Source organism: Actinia tenebrosa, unplaced genomic scaffold (assembly GCF_029948245.1).
Source record: "Actinia tenebrosa isolate PJP-AT-01 unplaced genomic scaffold, QUT_ActTen_1.0 PGA_scaffold10__47_contigs__length_13832649, whole genome shotgun sequence".
Lineage (NCBI taxonomy): Eukaryota > Metazoa > Cnidaria > Anthozoa > Actiniaria > Actiniidae > Actinia > Actinia tenebrosa.
Window position 1 is genome coordinate 2,835,437 of NW_028292570.1, and position 18,273 is coordinate 2,853,709.

The 18,273-nt window shown below is 37.0% G+C and overlaps 1 protein-coding gene across 1 annotated transcript; it reads right to left on the reverse strand.

Annotated features, from left to right (window-relative positions):
- On the reverse strand, nt 1–16,820 carry LOC116298721 (uncharacterized). Its single transcript, XM_031707260.2, has 7 exons — nt 15,018–16,820; nt 6,961–7,014; nt 4,240–4,511; nt 3,990–4,118; nt 3,292–3,416; nt 2,000–3,072; nt 1–1,846 (listed from the first exon to the last, which is right to left on the reverse strand). The coding sequence occupies exons 1-7, from the start codon at nt 16,651–16,653 to the stop codon at nt 1,686–1,688; spliced, it is 3,450 nt and encodes a 1,149-aa protein (XP_031563120.1). The 5' UTR covers nt 16,654–16,820; the 3' UTR covers nt 1–1,685.
- Nucleotides 16,821–18,273: the final 1,453 nt, after the last annotated feature.

The window sequence follows — 18,273 nt, forward strand, 5'->3', positions numbered from 1 at the left end:
TCAATTTATTATTTTCTTTTATTTCTTCTGGTTATTTTATTCGTCTCATAGGAGTCCTACTACACCCCCAGGTCTAGAGAGACATTAAATCAAAATCTCGACGACTCCTAATCTATTCTCATTGGTTCCTTGAGTTCATATCTACAATACGAAGAAATGACTCACTTTTATCGCTGTTCGCCATATTAACTCCCGCAAAATACCAAAATGGGGTTATTTACCATGTAATGTTGCACCAACGGAAAAAGTTACACTAAACAAACACTCACACAAGGAATGGTATTGAGATTTGACCTCCAAAATGGCGGATATTATAATTGGTTTACAATCTGGAGGAGTTAAAAATTAAAAGAATTCGATTTTGAACAGCATGAAGAAGCAGTGACCCTATACTCCTAGGGCCAACTCTTTTGTTTTCCCCTGGGGGACGATAAAAAAAGACTTGTCCCTAGCACCAGGGTCACCCTGCCTTCATGTCAACGGTCTCTCATAAGGTAGGGTGACCCCTCAGCTAGGACTACCTGTTGTTTTTGGTGTCTCCTGGGAAAGGAAGCAGAAGACTTGTCCCTAGCACCAGAGTCACCCTGCCTTCATGTTAACGGTCTCTCATAAGGTAGGGTGACCCTTCAGCTGGGACTACCTCTTGTTTTTGTCCCCTTTGGAAGGGGTACGATCTACATAAAAGATACGCTATATTACACCTCGTTAAAATTAACTCTCTGGATTGTTTCTCTCGTTAAAAACCTCCGAAAAATAAATAAATAAAAATCTCTTTACGAAGACAGCCGTTAATAACTGCAGTTGCTAAAATACACATTTGGTCCTATGGATAACTTTGATTTTAATATATACACTTGTACTTATATATGTACACTTCGTACTGATTTATCATTATTTTCTTTAGCTTTAACTCAGCTGAACCACAATAAACCGACACTAGAAAAAACGTTTGCGCATGCTTGCATTTCAGCACGTTTTCTAAGAATTTTGAAGAGGTTGAGTGAGAAAATAAATGTTTGTTTTCTCTAAGTATACAAAAAAGTTCGAAAGTATACTTTTGTCAGTTCAAGATACTGTATTAACAAACACAATATGAAAGAATTAGCATTAAGTTTCAAGCATGGGCACTAAGTTTTGGCATTTTGTGAAGTCCAATTTATCAGGTATGTTTGAAAGTCAAATTTACATATGTTTTGACTAATTTGCATACGGATTCAGAGCATGCGCAGACGTTTTTCACTCGTGTCCAATATACCATTTTCGAGTTCCAAATTACCGCTGTGTTCCTTGTTTACAGACTCACTTACATGGGATTAGCCTCGATTTTGTGCAGAATATTCACGTGTACCAGTCAAGGTCCGTCGAGTTTCAAAGTGTTCGTATTGTTGAAGTTGTGCATTCTTTACTTTACCGTTGGTATTTGTGAATATTTAAAACACTGATACGAGGCTAACCCTGTGCAAATGAGTCTGTACACAGCCGTAATTTGGAATTCAAAAATGGTCTATTAGAGAAATCTCGTTACTATGGTTACCAGTGATACCCTTTTAAGGGGTTCGTTGCTATGGTTCCAGGTCACATGGTGTTTGCAAAATTTCTAAATCTATTTATAGTGTTTCGTTGCTACGTCTACATGTCACGTGGTTCTTGATTTATGGATACTTTTAGGTTGCCATGACTACATGTCACGTGGTTTTGACGGGCGGTTCTCGTTTTAAGGATAGTCTATAGTTTTCTTCCTCTGTGTTGAAGGACGCGTTAAGAAGGAACTGTCGTACGTCGGGGTTACTGGCAAAGTCGTACTGGACAGCAGCCATTTGGTACTTGATCAGCTGTAGTTCAGTACCTGGAGAGAGAAGACCTGGTTAATCCAATATCATATGAATATCATAATCGCCAAAATCATAATCATCACCACCACCATCATTTATCATCGTCATCATCATCAACGTCATCGCCAATCCACATCATCATCATAATAATTTGATTGACATCTTACCTATATGACTAGTTTCTGTACATTTCACAAGTGACTGCCACTTCTCCTCGTCAAACGTCCCGGATTCATTAAGTCTTTCACACGAGCATTCCCTCGAAACGTCCCGTGAGATGTCCCGCGACAATAAATTACAACCATCCTTGATGATCGGCGTACTGACGCTCTTCCCCATAACCTCATTGGGCGAGATTGACCCCTCACGAATAGACTGTGTACTAAAACTATGCCCCAGTACGCGGCCATCTTTGACCGAGTTGCTACTGGTGCTTCGTCGAACAATTCCGTCTAAAAAGAAACGTCGAGTCTTGGAAGTCTTGGAGCTCTCGGAAAGCCGTCTTTTGGGCTTCCCATAAAAAGTCCCTCCACTGAAAAACGATGTCGTTGAGCTCTCAGACAGTCGCCTAAGCAAGGGAGGTTTTCCGGATGAAGTAGAGCGGGGAGTATTTCCAAATCTCCATGAATCGGGATGCCCATTCATGTTGTCGGAGTTCGTAATTACAGAGTCTGAACTTGCAGGAACAAGCTTCCCTTTGAATCGGCCATTTTGGACGTCGAGAATATCAGAGCTGTTGTTTCGATTATGGCTTAAACTCACTGTTTCATTATCCGTACTGTTCTGCCGACTGTGAAATCGTCTAAACTTCGGCCTCGACGAGCTTCGCTTGGATCTGTCACGTGACAGCATGTCATGCAATGAACACGTGATCGAAGCGGTGTCATGTGACTCCTCTACGTTATTGGTTGACGTAACCGGTGAGAATTCTCTGGGAGTCGCAGGGCAGGATTTCGTTTCGTTTCGTGACGCATGTGTCACGCCGTTACATTTGGAATATGTCACGCCATTCACTGGGGTTCCGTCGGTTGAGTCTTTAGCTTTGCTGTCTGCGTTTGGCTTCGTTGTTTTTTGCTTCTTTCGCTTGACCGACATGAAAGCTTGTGTTTGAGCAATCTGAGTTAGGAAGTCACCCAGGAAAGGTAGACAGGGTCCGTTAGCTAATAAACTTTCCATTTCCTTACGGTACAACGCGAAGTTATCACTTTCCCCCATCAGAAGTGAAAGATAACGAAACTTCCTGGTGAGCAGAAAAAGAAAATCTTTAGTACAGAAATTCGTATACTATCAAACTTGAGCGGATCCAAGGAAAATAGGGTTATAAGGTGGTCGTAACCAACATGAGCACAGACATGAAATGGTAAACTGGAGGAATTGTAGTAACGCGGCTTCATTACTTCCGGTATCACCATTACTCCCGGTATCATTAATATTCTTCTGTATTACGCTATTCTCTTACTTTTTTCTTTTAGAAGGCACTTCTTTCCAAGTCTCCTTCATTCTGTACAGCGGTGTAGATTGTAGCCCAGCCATTAATGCCTTGAGCGAGTTGAAATTACCGAGTAATCTGCACTTGTCTGCGATCTGAAACACGATGTCAGAACACACATTGACAACCAGAAGAGATAACTAGCTAAAAACTAGTGTGAGCTGCGTCGGTGTTTCTAATGAAACAGCAATGACAAAAAGGTAAATTATACACCGTGAAAAGGTGAAAAAAACTTACTGACGTTTCGGACGCCAGTCCTTCGTCGGAGTGAAAGAGCAAAGACGAAGGACTAGCGTCAGAAACGTCAGTAAGTTTTTTCATCTTTTCACGGTGTGTAATTGACCTTTTTATCATTACATTTACAACCACTTTCATAACTAGGAATATAGCTCAACAACTAGCTATAACTCAAGATGTCTGGGTTTTTAGTTCCGTCAATCATATGTGCCCTCCACGAATTTCCAGATCCCTGTTTGTTGACAAAAAACGCGGACATCGGTGGACATAGGCAACTATCTACGATTTCATTAAGTGGTTGTATCAAATTGAGCTGATCCTCGCAGTATTTCATGCAACTTATGCAGCTGCAAATGGAAAGACTGTGAGTCTTGAACGGGATTTGAACCCGTGCCCTGGCGATTAAGTGGTTGGTACAACAGTTTACTGACCTGAATCACTTTAGATATGACGCGCGCCCTGGCTTGAGGTGTCTCCTCACTCAGAATCTCGGTAGCAACCAGTAGAGCAATTCGATTAAAAAATTCAACTATTTCCATAACGTTTGGTGAACGTACGTACTGTGGAAAAGAGAGAAAGAAAAATCAGAATTAGTACAAACCAGAAATTTCTATTGAAACTTTGCCTATTCCACACTAGAACGGAAATGACGTCATTATAAGTTATCGTTGTCAAGGTTACCTTGTCTTTGGTCATCCATCCACAGCTTTCCAACTCATGCCATAATATTCTAACGAATAGTTCCTTGTCAATCAATGTGATCTCTTTAGCAAAGGTTGTAGCGTCTATGTCAACCAGCCCTCGTGGCCAGCCATTTAGTAGTTCGTCCCCAACATCTGGGCTGTAAGGGGGTTCCGTAGGGCTCGTCGCTCGGCCCACTCCGTTTTCTTCCGAAGAGGTGGATTTGAGAATTGGAGAAAGAAATTTTTGAACAAGCTTTTTTCTGACGCTTCCTGAAAAAACAAAAAATATTTCGTGGTAAATACAAACCGACTAGAATAAGCCATTCCGAGGTAGAGGGAAAAACTGTTTTGAGTTGGCACATAAGTTCATTGGGGATGTTTGAAAGGGCAAAATAGACGCCATCTTGAATAAGGTCCGTTAAAACCGTCCCACAATGCACTGCAACGCCAACTCGACCCAGTTTTTTCAAGTTTAGAACTTTTTACTCGCTTTTATCTACGCTCTTATCAAACTTCCTAAAGCAGTATAAAAATAATAGTAGAGTCATCCCTTTCCTTTACTTTGACTGTTAGTCTATACATTTAAGATATTCAGCTAACCGAGACAAAGTCAATGAAGAATGACTGGATTAAATGTTCATAAACATGCAAATGATTCGCTTCAGCAAGCACGTACAAGTTTATTTAGTCCAAAAAGCCGAGAAAGCTAGCGAAATTTCAACAGTTAGAAAAAAGAGGGCATTTTACCAAAGCTCTGGATAGTGCTGGTATAACGGTTTGCACGTTCTTATACGACTTCTTTAGTTTGAAATCATGAATTTCCAACTTTTGTTTATTGTAAATATTGTAGAAGCTCTAGTAGCTGTCAAACGAAACATTTGTGGAATTTTCAGTTCAGGAAATAATAAAAAATACATGCAAGACTTGAAAATCTTAAATGTCAATTAAACAAATTCAAAATTTTAAATTTTTTCGAAGGATTAAGAAATGAGAAATAGTAAATGAAACTTTTTATTTGTTCTCTATATTGGCCTTAAAATGCTTTCCGGCGGAAATGTCTTGAAAATTTAAAAATCTAACTTTCTTTTATATCTTATAATATTTCTTATAATATTCTTATAAGATAAATAGTCTTTAATATCTTATATTAAGGCTAGATTAATAGTTCAATAATGAATAAATACACTACGTAAAAACCATGAGCTTTATAAAACTAAAATATAAAAATACTGAAATATTCGTTAATTGCGAATAGAAAAATGATAGAATCATGAGAATTTTTTTCTATTTACTCTCGAATAAAATGACCCAAAATGTGGAGTTTTAAGTTCATTGTGAGATTGGAAAATAGATGCAGTACTCACCATCTAGGTCTGTTATATCCCTTAACGAATAACATTTGTACTTTCCCGTTAAGTATAAATAAAATAGCAACGGCGAATCATCTACAGGATGCATTATTCCCAAAGAAAACAGCTCATTAGCTGGAAAATAAGACGCTTAGAGAAAAATTTAACCCGCCAAGTTGACTATCTCGAGCCTCTGGAAAATTGTATAGTTTTTTAGATAAGCTATGCAAGTCGTGCATGTTTAAGATGTCTAGATCCTTCCGCTACGATGGATGACATGTTACACCGTCATCTATCGAAGATAAAGTGGTTTTAAATATTCATGATTTTCAAGTGGAATGTTCTCGGAGCGACGAAACACTAGAACAAAAACATTTATTCACCCAATGAAATTACAAATTTAGAGTAGTTTTACTAAAAAAATAAGTGTTTACAGACATCTATAATCTTTTCAAAACTGATAAAGAATGTTGACGATTTTTACTATTTGATGAATGTATCGTAAATAAAGTATATTTAAGTTTTAAAGCTCTACTATGGTTTCGCGATGGTAAGATAAATGTAATGTATACAGTGCTTTGGGGCATATTTATAACGTCAATGGCGATGATAATGACCTCATTTTGGACTCATTATGTATTTTACAGACATAACTACTCTAAACAAGACATACTTTACGAGATACCACACGATGCCGGATACTATTGAACGTAAGGAAGGAATGGCTAGATATCCAAGTACTCTTTGGTTTATGTGAATAGCATTAATAATGATATTGTAAGGGAGGTTTTAATCGCGACTGTTTTGAGACACTTGGGAGAAAATGGGTTTTGATGAAATCCCGTTAGGGAAGTGGAAACAAGACAAGAATGGACAAGAGGAGAGGAGAGGAGAGGAGAGGAGAGGAGAGGAGAGGGAATAAATATATAAGGCTTCTTGAATAGAAAAATTATTGACGTCTTCACTTGAAATTCTTCGCGGGATTCAGCGCAATTCAACTTTATCTGTGAGAAAATCTACTGAAGAGGCGAGACGCAGAGCGAGACAAAATCTTTCGATGGAGTAAACATTACACGACCATGGAGCAGTTTTCACATGACCTTGAAAAGCTTAGTGTCGTAAGCGTGCCGTGTCGTGACCGTGATGTTTCCTAGAATTTTGATTGGCTGATTTTTTTCTCGCGCAATGTGACTGGTCTGGCAGTGCCGTGACCTTGGCGTGACCATGTTCGTACCGTCACATTTTCACAGTCATACGAAAACTGCTCTAAGAACTGAGTAGATGCCTAAGATGAACAAGGGCGCGTTGCTAGGATACAACAGATGTCACGCGGTGACGGAGGTTATTTTTAGAGTTAGAGAGTGAGTTACCTGTGTTTCCTGGTGAGGTCCATTTTCTACTGAAGGGTGAATCATTGACAGAATCTGCAATAAATAAATAAGTAAATATATAAATAAATAAATAAGGAACAATACTATATATAAATAATTAAAATACGAATAGATAAGCAAACAAATCAATAAAAAATATATTAATATCAAATAAATAAATGAAATATTAAATAAATAAATTAAATAAGAATAAATATATACTAACGAATTAAGACTGAATGGATAATTAGATAAATACAAAACACCATAATTAATTAACATCTTCACACGATTAATTGATTAATTAATTGATAATTTAATCTTTCATTTTTGCATTAAAAATTGCAAATCAAATTGACATCTAAGAATCAAAATGAAATAATCTACCCTTATGAACAATATCTATCCAACAAGGGCATAAAAACCATGTTATGACCGAGATGTTAGAAAAATATTGAAAGTATTGGAGCAAGTAGGTTCTTTTTTTGCATCAGTGAATAATATTCATTAAAAGAAAAATGAGAACTCGTTTGATAATGAGCTAGGATGTTCTACACTTTCACTTCTGCAAAGTCTTGTGATGTGAACAACAAACAGCAGAACGAAAGCAGTTTAGCTGAATTCAAATAATATTAAAAAGAAAAAAGAAAAAGAAAAACGCCTTAAAAGAATTAGAAAGTATTAGATATATGTTTCTTCCATAAATAAAAGTAAAATAAATCATAAGAGTGTTATGAATTAATAGTTTCTTGGAAAATCAGAGCATGTTCAGTCTGGTCTCAGTCACCTTCGCTTTCATTGTCATCGCTCGAATCTGTACAAGAAAGGCTTCCCCCCTCGCTTTCCTCAGCCAGATTTTGTTCGTTTTTTTCGACAATTTTATCACTTGGCATTCTTAGTTCTTGCACGGAGAGTTGTACTGAATGAGGAATATCCTCCCACATTTATAAGGTCATGTTGTTGAAGTTAATAAACGTGTTGTTTAAGTCGCATGAAAGGAAGCGATACGTCAAATACTTTAAGGAGCTTCCTTTCAGAAACTAACCATAACAAAACGGCTAAAAATAGAACAATTTGGGAATTCCCTGATGAACATCATTTTTAGATCAAAACAAAAGACTTCCAAGAAAAATCATTAATTCGATATAAATTATCTTTTGATAAAGTAACAATATTTATATTTTATATTTCTTAAAGTAACGAAGTTGCTTTGACGTTTTTGTATTCTTATGGTCAGTTCAAATAGCAATAAAATTTGACAGAGATTTGACAGAAATCCCATTCTCAAAGCCAAAAGGTAGTGAAATTTAAAAAGATGACAATTTAGCAGCCAAAAAAATACAATCAGTATATAAAATAACAATCTACAAATCCCAGGTTTAAGAAAGTAGACTTTTTAGCTCGAGAGTAAAGCCAAATAAAATAGAATTGGAATTTTTTTACGTCAACAAAAGAGACGTTTTGTTTCTTGGATAAAATGTATTAATACCAAATAAGACAAAACAAATAAGCATGGAATTCAATTTGGGCTTTTAAAATATAAAGCTAAATGCAAATGTTGTTGTCTTTCGTGGCATGAAGAAACATGCAGCACAACTTTACTTAACCTAGATTTTTATTCCATTCACGTACGTTGTACGTTGGTAAAATGTACCTTGTTGTACACACTGTTTGTGGGAATTTTTTGTTTGAAAATTTTCAAAATCCTAGGTTTAGATATTAGAAATTCCTAGTTTTTAATGGATAATTACAGTTTTTCAAAAATATTTCGGCTCTTAACTAATAAATCAGATTACAGTAAAAAAAAAAAAAAAAAAAAAAAAAAAAAAAAAAAAAAGTAAATCGGAGCAAAGGCTGTCAAATGTCGAATGCGATTTAAGTACATACAATTTTGTATTGTCCGCATTCCCCTTTTTCTTTTGTTTTGGTCATGCTTGGACTCGTTCTCGGGATTAACTAAAGGAAGCCTAGCCTAGACATTGTTAATGACAGATGGAAACAAAATAAATAAAAAGATTTTTTTTGTTTGAATAACAATTAATTTAAATTCCCAACTAATTACATATTTACTCCCCTTTGACGTACATAAAAGTGACACTAAAATGGCGCCAAAACCTAACTGTACTAAAATATAAAGTTAACAATTATACCATAATCAGTAGAGGTTCCAGGCTGAGAACAGGAAAAAATCACCAACTTAATTAAAAATATTTTTTTGACGGACGAATTTTCGAGATAAAAAGTAGTTGTAAAAGAAATGAGTTATGTTCAAATTCCTAAATGCTTGTTGTACATTTTCTATACATTTTTATTGTAGAGCAACAACCATTTTATAAATACGAAAAACCTTCTGAACATTAGTCGGAATAGTACGATATTTTGACTCCAAGTTAGTAGATTTGGGTTTTTTTCTAGAATTTACACCAAATTAACCTTAAAAATCCCTAACTTCCCACGATAGTCTGATTTTTACGTAAGATTAAAAGTTGTTTACTGATGTGAAAAAAACATTGCAGTGAGACGACAAGAAAATACGACGAAAAATCCTTATCAATGTCTGGTGAATTAAGAAAACATCTTAGAATAAAAATAGGATAAAGAAAATTTTGAAAACAGCATCCGGCGAAAAACGATCTTAATGCATTACAGAAGTTCAGTTAATAGAGCACTTACTATGCATGAAAATGAGTAAGGTAACGAAGATATTTTGGAAAACAATTTCAACACAGTTTCAACAATTTGAACATTGTTGGATCAATGTGAAGGAAATCCCAAATATTTTTCGTATGCTCGTCATATTCAAGCGTTTCAGGCCGCCTTACTCCAAGGATGGTAAGTTGCTTTATGCTAATGTACTGATAACTTAAACTAAAGCCTTTTTTCGTGTGATACAAATGCTTTAAAGCACAATTAATTATTACGACTTATAAGACTTATGTTAAAGCAGTTATTGGTTCTGAGTGTTTTCATTCCATTAATACTTTTCGCCTCCTATCACTCGTATTGTCACCACAACGTATTTTACTATACATTCTATTACGGCAACATCAATACTTCTGAAAACGGAGACGTCGCCTCTATCATCGAAAAATAGTTGTTTTTACTGGGCTACGAATCTATGAATACAAATCAAGAATTCCTACCTCCGTTATCTTCGTCAAATTGAGCAGTTAGAATAGACCATAAGCTTCCTTGTGAACGGAAGTAAAGAGGATTGAATCTTTCGTCATGGAAAGAGTTATCATACAGATGCCCTAAAATCTCCATCTTCTAGATTTGACAGCATAAAAAGCATACTATTCGGATCCTAAATTAACTGGTAAAATATGAAATGTAAATAGCACTAGCAGACGCCAGCGGTGCCCCTGCGTGCTTGGTTCTGACTGATACTGTCAAAGTAGTTCTGTCCGTAAGAGAGCGTATGATTTGACCTGATTGGAATCTTCTGAGCATCGCTAGAGGTCATATTACTAGTCTCGTGGACGTTTTATGACAGTTCTTGAGTTTCGACACCTCCCACGTCCTTAATTTCTTTTCCTTTTTCGGGGAAAATTTTGCAGGTAACGGAACTTTTCGACAATAAATAATATTCTAATTTTGTACGGTTTTGTAAGGGTATGCAAATCAATACGAGATTAAGAGGAGAGGAGAGGAGAGGAGAGGAGAGGAGAGGAGAGGAGAGGAGATAGCAATAGCCGATCCTGAGAATACATCTCAATTCTGATTTCAAAATGACGCACCAAACATAAGAGCTATAAGGTACAGAGTACTGTCATACAAGACTGCACGCTTCAGTTTTGTGCATCAACTCCAGTGACAACGGAAAGGAAGTATTCGATATTACGTGACTGTAACGACTGTAACGCAATGGAACGGATTACTTAAAGCTTTAATTTCATTGTCTTTCCAACGTGCACTCCTTCAGTTTCTTATTTCGCGTCTGAAACAATTGTAACGCAAGGCGAGGCGTTCCGTTTTATCAGTTCTCTCTAGGGTACCCGGTCATTTGAACTCAGGGAGCCCAATCGTTACTTTTATATATCGGTGCTTTCATTTCATGACTGAAACGATTGTAACGCAATGCATCGCGTTTCACCAGTCTTCGCTTAGGTACTCGGTTAGTTTGACACAGGGATTCCAATATCAGTAAATATAATTTCTCTCGACTCACTGATAAAAGATGTGCACGTTAGGCATTAGAACAAGGAATTTGGATTGAATGAGGCTCATCAAATGATACGTTAGGAATGTTCTTTCGTCATCATCATCATAATTATCATCACCATCAATATGATGGTTAAGATAAATAGTGTTAATAATGGTGTTGATGATGTTGGTGATGATGTTAACAGATGATGATAGTGATGATGAGTGATAACAATGATGCTGATGATGGTGATGATGATGATGATGACCGATAACAATGATGGCAATGAGGACTGATGATGGTGATGATGATGATGATGACTGATAACAATAATGGTGATGAGGACTGATGATGGTGAACATACCGGTGATGATGAATGATGATGATGACTGATAACAATGATGGTGATTAGGACTGATAATGGCGAACATACCGGGGATGATGAATGATGACAGTGATGATGACTGATGATGATGATGGTTATGAATGATGCTGACTGATGATAGTGAAGATAACAGTGATAATGAACAATAATCTCTCATAAGTCTATCAAATCCAATAACTTATTAACTATAAAATGCTTCTATTCCACGAATGATCAATGTTATAAAATAAAAATAAAATATTGCCAGACAATGCTCACAGAATCATCGTAATAACTCCAACAGTGTTCACTGAAGAGATCAATAGATATAACTACAATCAAATGAGCCGTTATTGAATGAATAACTAATGTCTAGTGGTCATCTTATTTTGAATTATTTGCTTGAGTGAGCCAGAATATTAATGGCCGTCTAGGTCACCGCCTGGTGTAGCCCTAGGCAATAGGCCCTTTCACAGTTCCCTGCGCCATCTTGAAAGGTAGCCGTGCCTATGCATCGAAGCGAGATGAACGGTGAGCTTGCAATGACAAAGACCTTTTTTAAACACCTTGTACAATTATTCACGTCTCTATCATTGCAAGCTCACCGTTCATCTTGCTTTGATGCAAAGGCATGTCTACCTTTCAAGATGGCGCAGGGAACTGTGAAAGGGACTATTAACCAGAAGTTAGGAGATTAATTAATTATTCAGCATGTTGTTGTTACCGCCCAAGATACACACTAATCTCTTGTTGAAAAACAATATTTCTAAAATCTACAGTATTTAAGCTTCAAAAATTGAATTCCCTTGCTCTTCAAGCGTGGAAATAAAAGACTCTGGTAATATCATCAATCTATTCTCTTTCTTTTGTATGATTTTGAATATGACATAGTAAGATAAGTCTATTGGAAATAGGCCAACCTAAGAATAGCTAGTGTACCACATTTTGGTTGATTTGTTTTAATGACATACTGGTGTAACTGAGAAAAGAAGAGGTGATAATCTTCAAAAAAAAACAAGAATCAAAAATGTCCCTTGAGTAACGACAGCTTGCAACATGAGAATTAGCGTGTAAGGATGATTTAGACATGCCAAGGGACTTGCTTTTTACAGGCAAAAACCTCATTTCCTCAGGGTTATGCCTCTCAATTCAAGTGACTAAAGACGTAAAATGAGTCATTTTCAAGATGTTTATGGAAGATTTTCTGTTATCTCTTAAATTGTCAAGTGGCTTTGGAGCTTTCAAATCAAATCTTAAAAGTGCTTACAGTATTTTTGGTAAAACACTTATCTTTCTTAACGACTTATTTGTGTGCTTATTTCATGAATAATAACACTAATTGAACATGTATGTACAATTGCCCTATTTCACTATGACGTGACATCAAAACAATCTATTGTTTGAAGGCAAAGGATCATGGTCATCGGAGGGGGTCAAATCAACGCAAATTCACCGAAAATTGTTCTAAAACCCATATCAATCCACAAAGAGAAGTAGAATAGCCAGCAAACGCTCAGAATATTTTTTAGTACATATTAACACATATTATATCTGAAAACCAGGCCATTTTAGATTAACCTGTTTTGCTAGGAGCAAATTTTGTTGAATTTTCTATTGGATTTGGCGATTCTATCTCCCACATAAACAAGCAGTGACGTCGTAGTGAAATAGGGCAATTAGTGGATAGAAAGTAACTGTTTGAAATTGAAACTGTTTAACTAATGCTCATTTATCCTTCCCTTCATTCAATATGGGAATCAAGAGTGACATAAAGTAGAAGTGCATTCTCTTTTCCCTTCTTGTGTCTCAGGTTCGATTCCAGGACTCGCATCACATGTGAGTAGAATTTGTTAGGTCTCTCCTTTGATTTGAGGGTTTTTCCTCCCTCTGCAACACCTAACATGCAGAATTTCTTTTCAATTTGTGAGTTAGCCATGCCCTGACTTAGATCAAATAAGAGGTTGTTTCAGGGTTTGATATCTGTGAGTTTGCCTTGCCCTGGCTTGGATCAGCCCAGAGGTTGTTTCAGGGTTCGATATGTGAGTTAGCCCCGCCCTGACTTAGATCAAATAAGAGGTTGTTTCAGGGTTTGATATCTGTGAGTTTGCCTTGCCCTGGCTTGGATCAGCCCAGAGGTTGTTTCAGGGTTCGATATGTGAGTTAGCCCCGCCCTGACTTAGATCAGCCCAGAGGTTGTTTCAGGGTTTGATCTGTGAGTTAGCCATGCCCTGACTTAGATCAGACCAGAGGTTGTTTCAGGGTTTGATCTGTGAGTTTGCCTTGCCCTGGCTTGGATCAGCCCAGAGGTTGTTTCAGGGTTCGATCTGTGAGTTAGCCATGGCCTGACTTAGATCCGCCCAGAGGTTGTTTCAGGGTTCGATCTTTGAGTTAGCCCTGCCCTGCCTTTGATCAGCTCAGAGGTTGTTTCAGGGTATTGATAAATTTAAAGAAACAAATCAATCAATTAGAATATTTTTCGTGAAAAAATAATGGCGGTTATGCCTCTTTCTAAGACAGCATTATAAATACATTTGAGCAACTAAACAAAATGATCACATGCACATTTTCCATTATTTTGACAACAACTTGTATGATAAAAAGCTTTTAGTGGCAATGCCACTTAACCTGGGGTAAAACATGCCAGATTTTTACATCAAAACAAAGTGAAAAATAACCTATTTTCATAATATTTTGATTCAATGTTTTCTTAATGTGATGTGTCACAAACTTCCCAAGATAAAAAATGAAAAAAAATTGAGAATATTGGCTACTTGGTTTTAAGAAATATCACACAAAAATAGAGGATTTGAAATTAATGTCGGCATTTTAATGATTTCTAATGCATCATACTGTAATATGCAAAATGGTCAAGATAAAAATTGACATCTTTGAATATGAATTTGAGAGGATATTTGTATTCTCTATGTATACTAATAAAATGATTTTTGTCTAGTTTTGATAATGAACATCTTCATTGTGATTGATGATGAGCTTGTTTGGATTCTGTAGCAGAAAATGTAATCCCATACTTTGGAATCTTAGTGGATCTTCCTTACAATATAATGACTGTGCAAATCAGAATGACCTTGATCAATACATATCTATTATCTAGCCTTCACGCTTGATAAAAACCTTTGCATAAACATCTACTGTAACCTCTTTGTCTACAACTAGTCATGCAATAACCATTCAAAATGGCTTAATGAATGGATAATGTGAACGGCGCACATGGATGTACAAACAAAAATTCATGAAGGTGCAACAAGACCTGCACATTCATAAATTAATTTCAATTTAAAAAAAACAGGCATATATGAACACTGTCTCATATAAGAAAAAATACAATATGCATGCATGCCTCTGTACTGTGATATAAACATGCTGGGAGCTGTAGAGGATTAGAAAGAGCAAGCTTAGGAACACGAGGCATAGCAGAGTGTATTTCTCTTGCTTTTTGAGTGCTCTACAGCTCACTCGTTATATCTCAAATACTTTATGATAATTAATAATAATTTATTAAAGTTATTTAAGATGTTTAATTCTTACCTTGTCTAGCAGGTAATGGTGACGTAACGGTAGATTTGTATGATACTTTGTTCCTTCTCAGTTCTTTGTCGCAATTTATTTCTTCAGAATGTCTACTGCGACCCATTCCGGCACTAAAACTCTTCCCTCTTTGCAATTTAGAGGGACTACTATCAAAGTCATTAGGATATTCTTTTGCAGGTGAAAATGGAATATCTGGTAATGACGGAAGATTTCTAGGTCGTTTCTTGTTAAGAATGGTCCAAAATCTCCGTACTTTTGCTTTCTGAGGTTTTTGATCTAAACCATGTTCCTCAACAACCATATCATCCTTAAAATTAAGGCGTCTAGCAACTGGGGTTCTCTTACTTGGAGTCCCTGTAGTTTTAATTCCAGATAAGTACACAGGTCGTGCTGGAGAACTCTCTGTTCTTAATAATTGCTGTTTAACTTGACAAATGCCAAATGCATTCTCACTACCTTGAGGAATCCTGTTTGCATCGCTATTAAGAGCTAAAGAGAGGGATAATCTACGGTTATGGTGACACGATGATGGAACAGCAAGAGTCTTTTCATCCCATAAATGTCTGCGCACAAAGTTTAAATTACTAGGATGCGCTCTAAGATACTCAATCCTATTATGGAGTGCAAGTTCAGCTGCAGTGACATTCTGAGGATATTTAGTAACTCTCCGATGTCTTTCAATTGATTTTGATTTAATCTGCTGTACAACCGTTGGATCTAGGCTTCCCGACTCCACGGTTCCCTTCCTGGTTTTGAGATCATCATCTATATTCACGTTACTCAATTCCGAAATGTTCATGAGTGAAAATGTGCAAAACGGCTTGGTATAAGATAATCTGGGGTGTGAATTTGACCTCAATAGAGAACCTGCCCCTAAATATTCAAATACATCTTCGTTTTCGCTCCCTATCGTCCCTAAAGATGCCCTCTTCATAGAGTTGTCTTTTTGTAGATTAGAGATGGCGAGTTTACGCACATTGCTCGGGTTGAGCATGGTCATTGAGAGCATTGACATCGTTCGATCCACACATAAAGGCAAACACTTGGGCAACGACAATTCCTCTGTATCTAGTTCTTCTTCCTCGTCGTCGTCTGAGGACGACATATCCGTGTTTGTTCCCGATTCTGGCAGAGCCATTGGCGGAATCTCGAAATCTTTGGATCTTGATTCCATTGAAGATAACCGAAAACTGTTCATCCATTTTTGCCACTCCACCTCATTTACCACACCACATAATCGATACTTCTTCCATCGACTCTCCTTACACCACTTAGCCTTAAACGTATATGAACACCCTTCAATTATTTCTGTTTTTATTTCAGATCGGCTAAATTTCGAGACCCTTTTTGTGGCCTCAGGTTGAAGAACATGTGCTTGTTTTTTGATCTTGTTTTTTGATCCCTTTTCAGTCAGGTAGAGAAACTCCGATGTGATCAAAATACGAACGTTCTTGTCGACCCATAACTGATTATCAAGCTCACTGAATTCCCCTTCGATCAAGATTTCGCCTTGTCTTAGACTTGAAGAGAAATCGGGGTGAGTTTTAGTGGGAGAAACACTCGCCTCATCTTCGTTTCCATCTATCAAAGTCAACCATTTGCTGCTGTTTACATCTTGTCGAACTGAAGCCATTCTCTTAACAAACGAGCTCCCATATCACAACTACGAGGCATAACAGTGTTCCTTCTCACCAAACGACTAAGAAAAAAGCATTTTGAGGGTGTTTGTCTTGTTGTTTTGAAGATTTAGCCTCGTAAACACAGAACAAAGTGGATGACCTTTCGGCCGTACAGCCATGGTGTCTCCTTTATGCATAATTCATGACGTTGTGGCGTCATTCAACCCAGCCAAAACATTGTAATTTTTCCCCCCCAAAAAATCATTTCATTTCACTTTCTTCAACGATAAAGATTTATTTCTCCTCCAAAAAATTATAAACAATTCTCGTTTTGAACTGAGCAATCAATTTATCAAATATCTATGAGCCACAGTATTTTATTTTATTCTGATTTAATGAGATTTGGCGAAATGTTTCCCCAATGCTGAAGGGCTTATATCAGTGACGGTATATCAAAGCCGTGAACCATTTTAATGAAGCCATCCTCAAGTCTAAAGAAAAAGCTCAATTACGAATTCATTTACGAGTTTATTAAAACAAAACAAAAAGGGAAGAATTTTCTAGAAAAAGTCGCCCTACCTTAGTAAGTGAACCGAAAAACCTGTGAAGAGAAGTTAAAAAAAATACAAGGTAAAGAAAATAGGAGTGATGAACGGAAAAATATCGACAAATACTTCCAAAAAGGCTTATTAATTTGAATTAAAGGATGAAGAGAGGAAGGAAGGTAGATAGTTCACGAAAGAATAGACTGAGGATGTGGTTAAAAAATTATATTGCACGGCTTGATGGATGAGGAATAATGAGAACTACATGTGAATGGAGGCGGCGTTTGGCGGCGTTCAGTGATCATGCATAACCTATCCCGTCTTTTCATTCGGTTGAAGTTGGCAAAAATTTATATAAAAATATAGCTTTCGTGTTAAGGATACGACAGGGATAGGAGAGGCTCCAGCAGTCTTTAAAGCAAATTTTTTCCATATTTTTTATATTTTTATTTCTTTTAGCATAATAATAAATATTAATATAAGGTGGTTACAGTCAGAAACAACACTGACTCAAAGACTTCCATCGTCCACAAATCAGAAGCCGAGAAAGCAGTCACCATCCAATCACAAAGCTCGCTGGAAGCTACAGAACATCACAGAACTCTCACAGACCATGGTTTGGGATTCAGAGGCCGGAGCTAGTGAAAACTGGAGCAACGTAATTATATTGAGGTGTTTAATGATGATGGGAAACGAAGGATAAGACCAAGGGCGGATCCAGCCAAAATTTTAGGGGGGGGGGGGGGTTATTGAGTTTCTTCCGTCAACACAACGGAAAACAATATAAAAAAGCATCGTTTTTTTCCTGCTGAAGGGGGGGGCTTCAGCCCCCCTTTACCCCCCTGGATCCGCCCTTAAAGACATTATGCAAAATGCATTGAATGCATCTTTCATTTGCACGAGTTGAAAATGACACGAACCTTTGCAGTTTTGCATTTACAGCAAAATTGCAACCGGTATCAAACTAGAACGCTTTCACGTGACGTCACAGCGGCCATTATGGAGTACCAAAGCAATACATTTTCTATCCTCCGGGAATTGAACTCTAGATTTTTTGCGAATACTGTGCAGAAAGTTTCTATTGTTAAT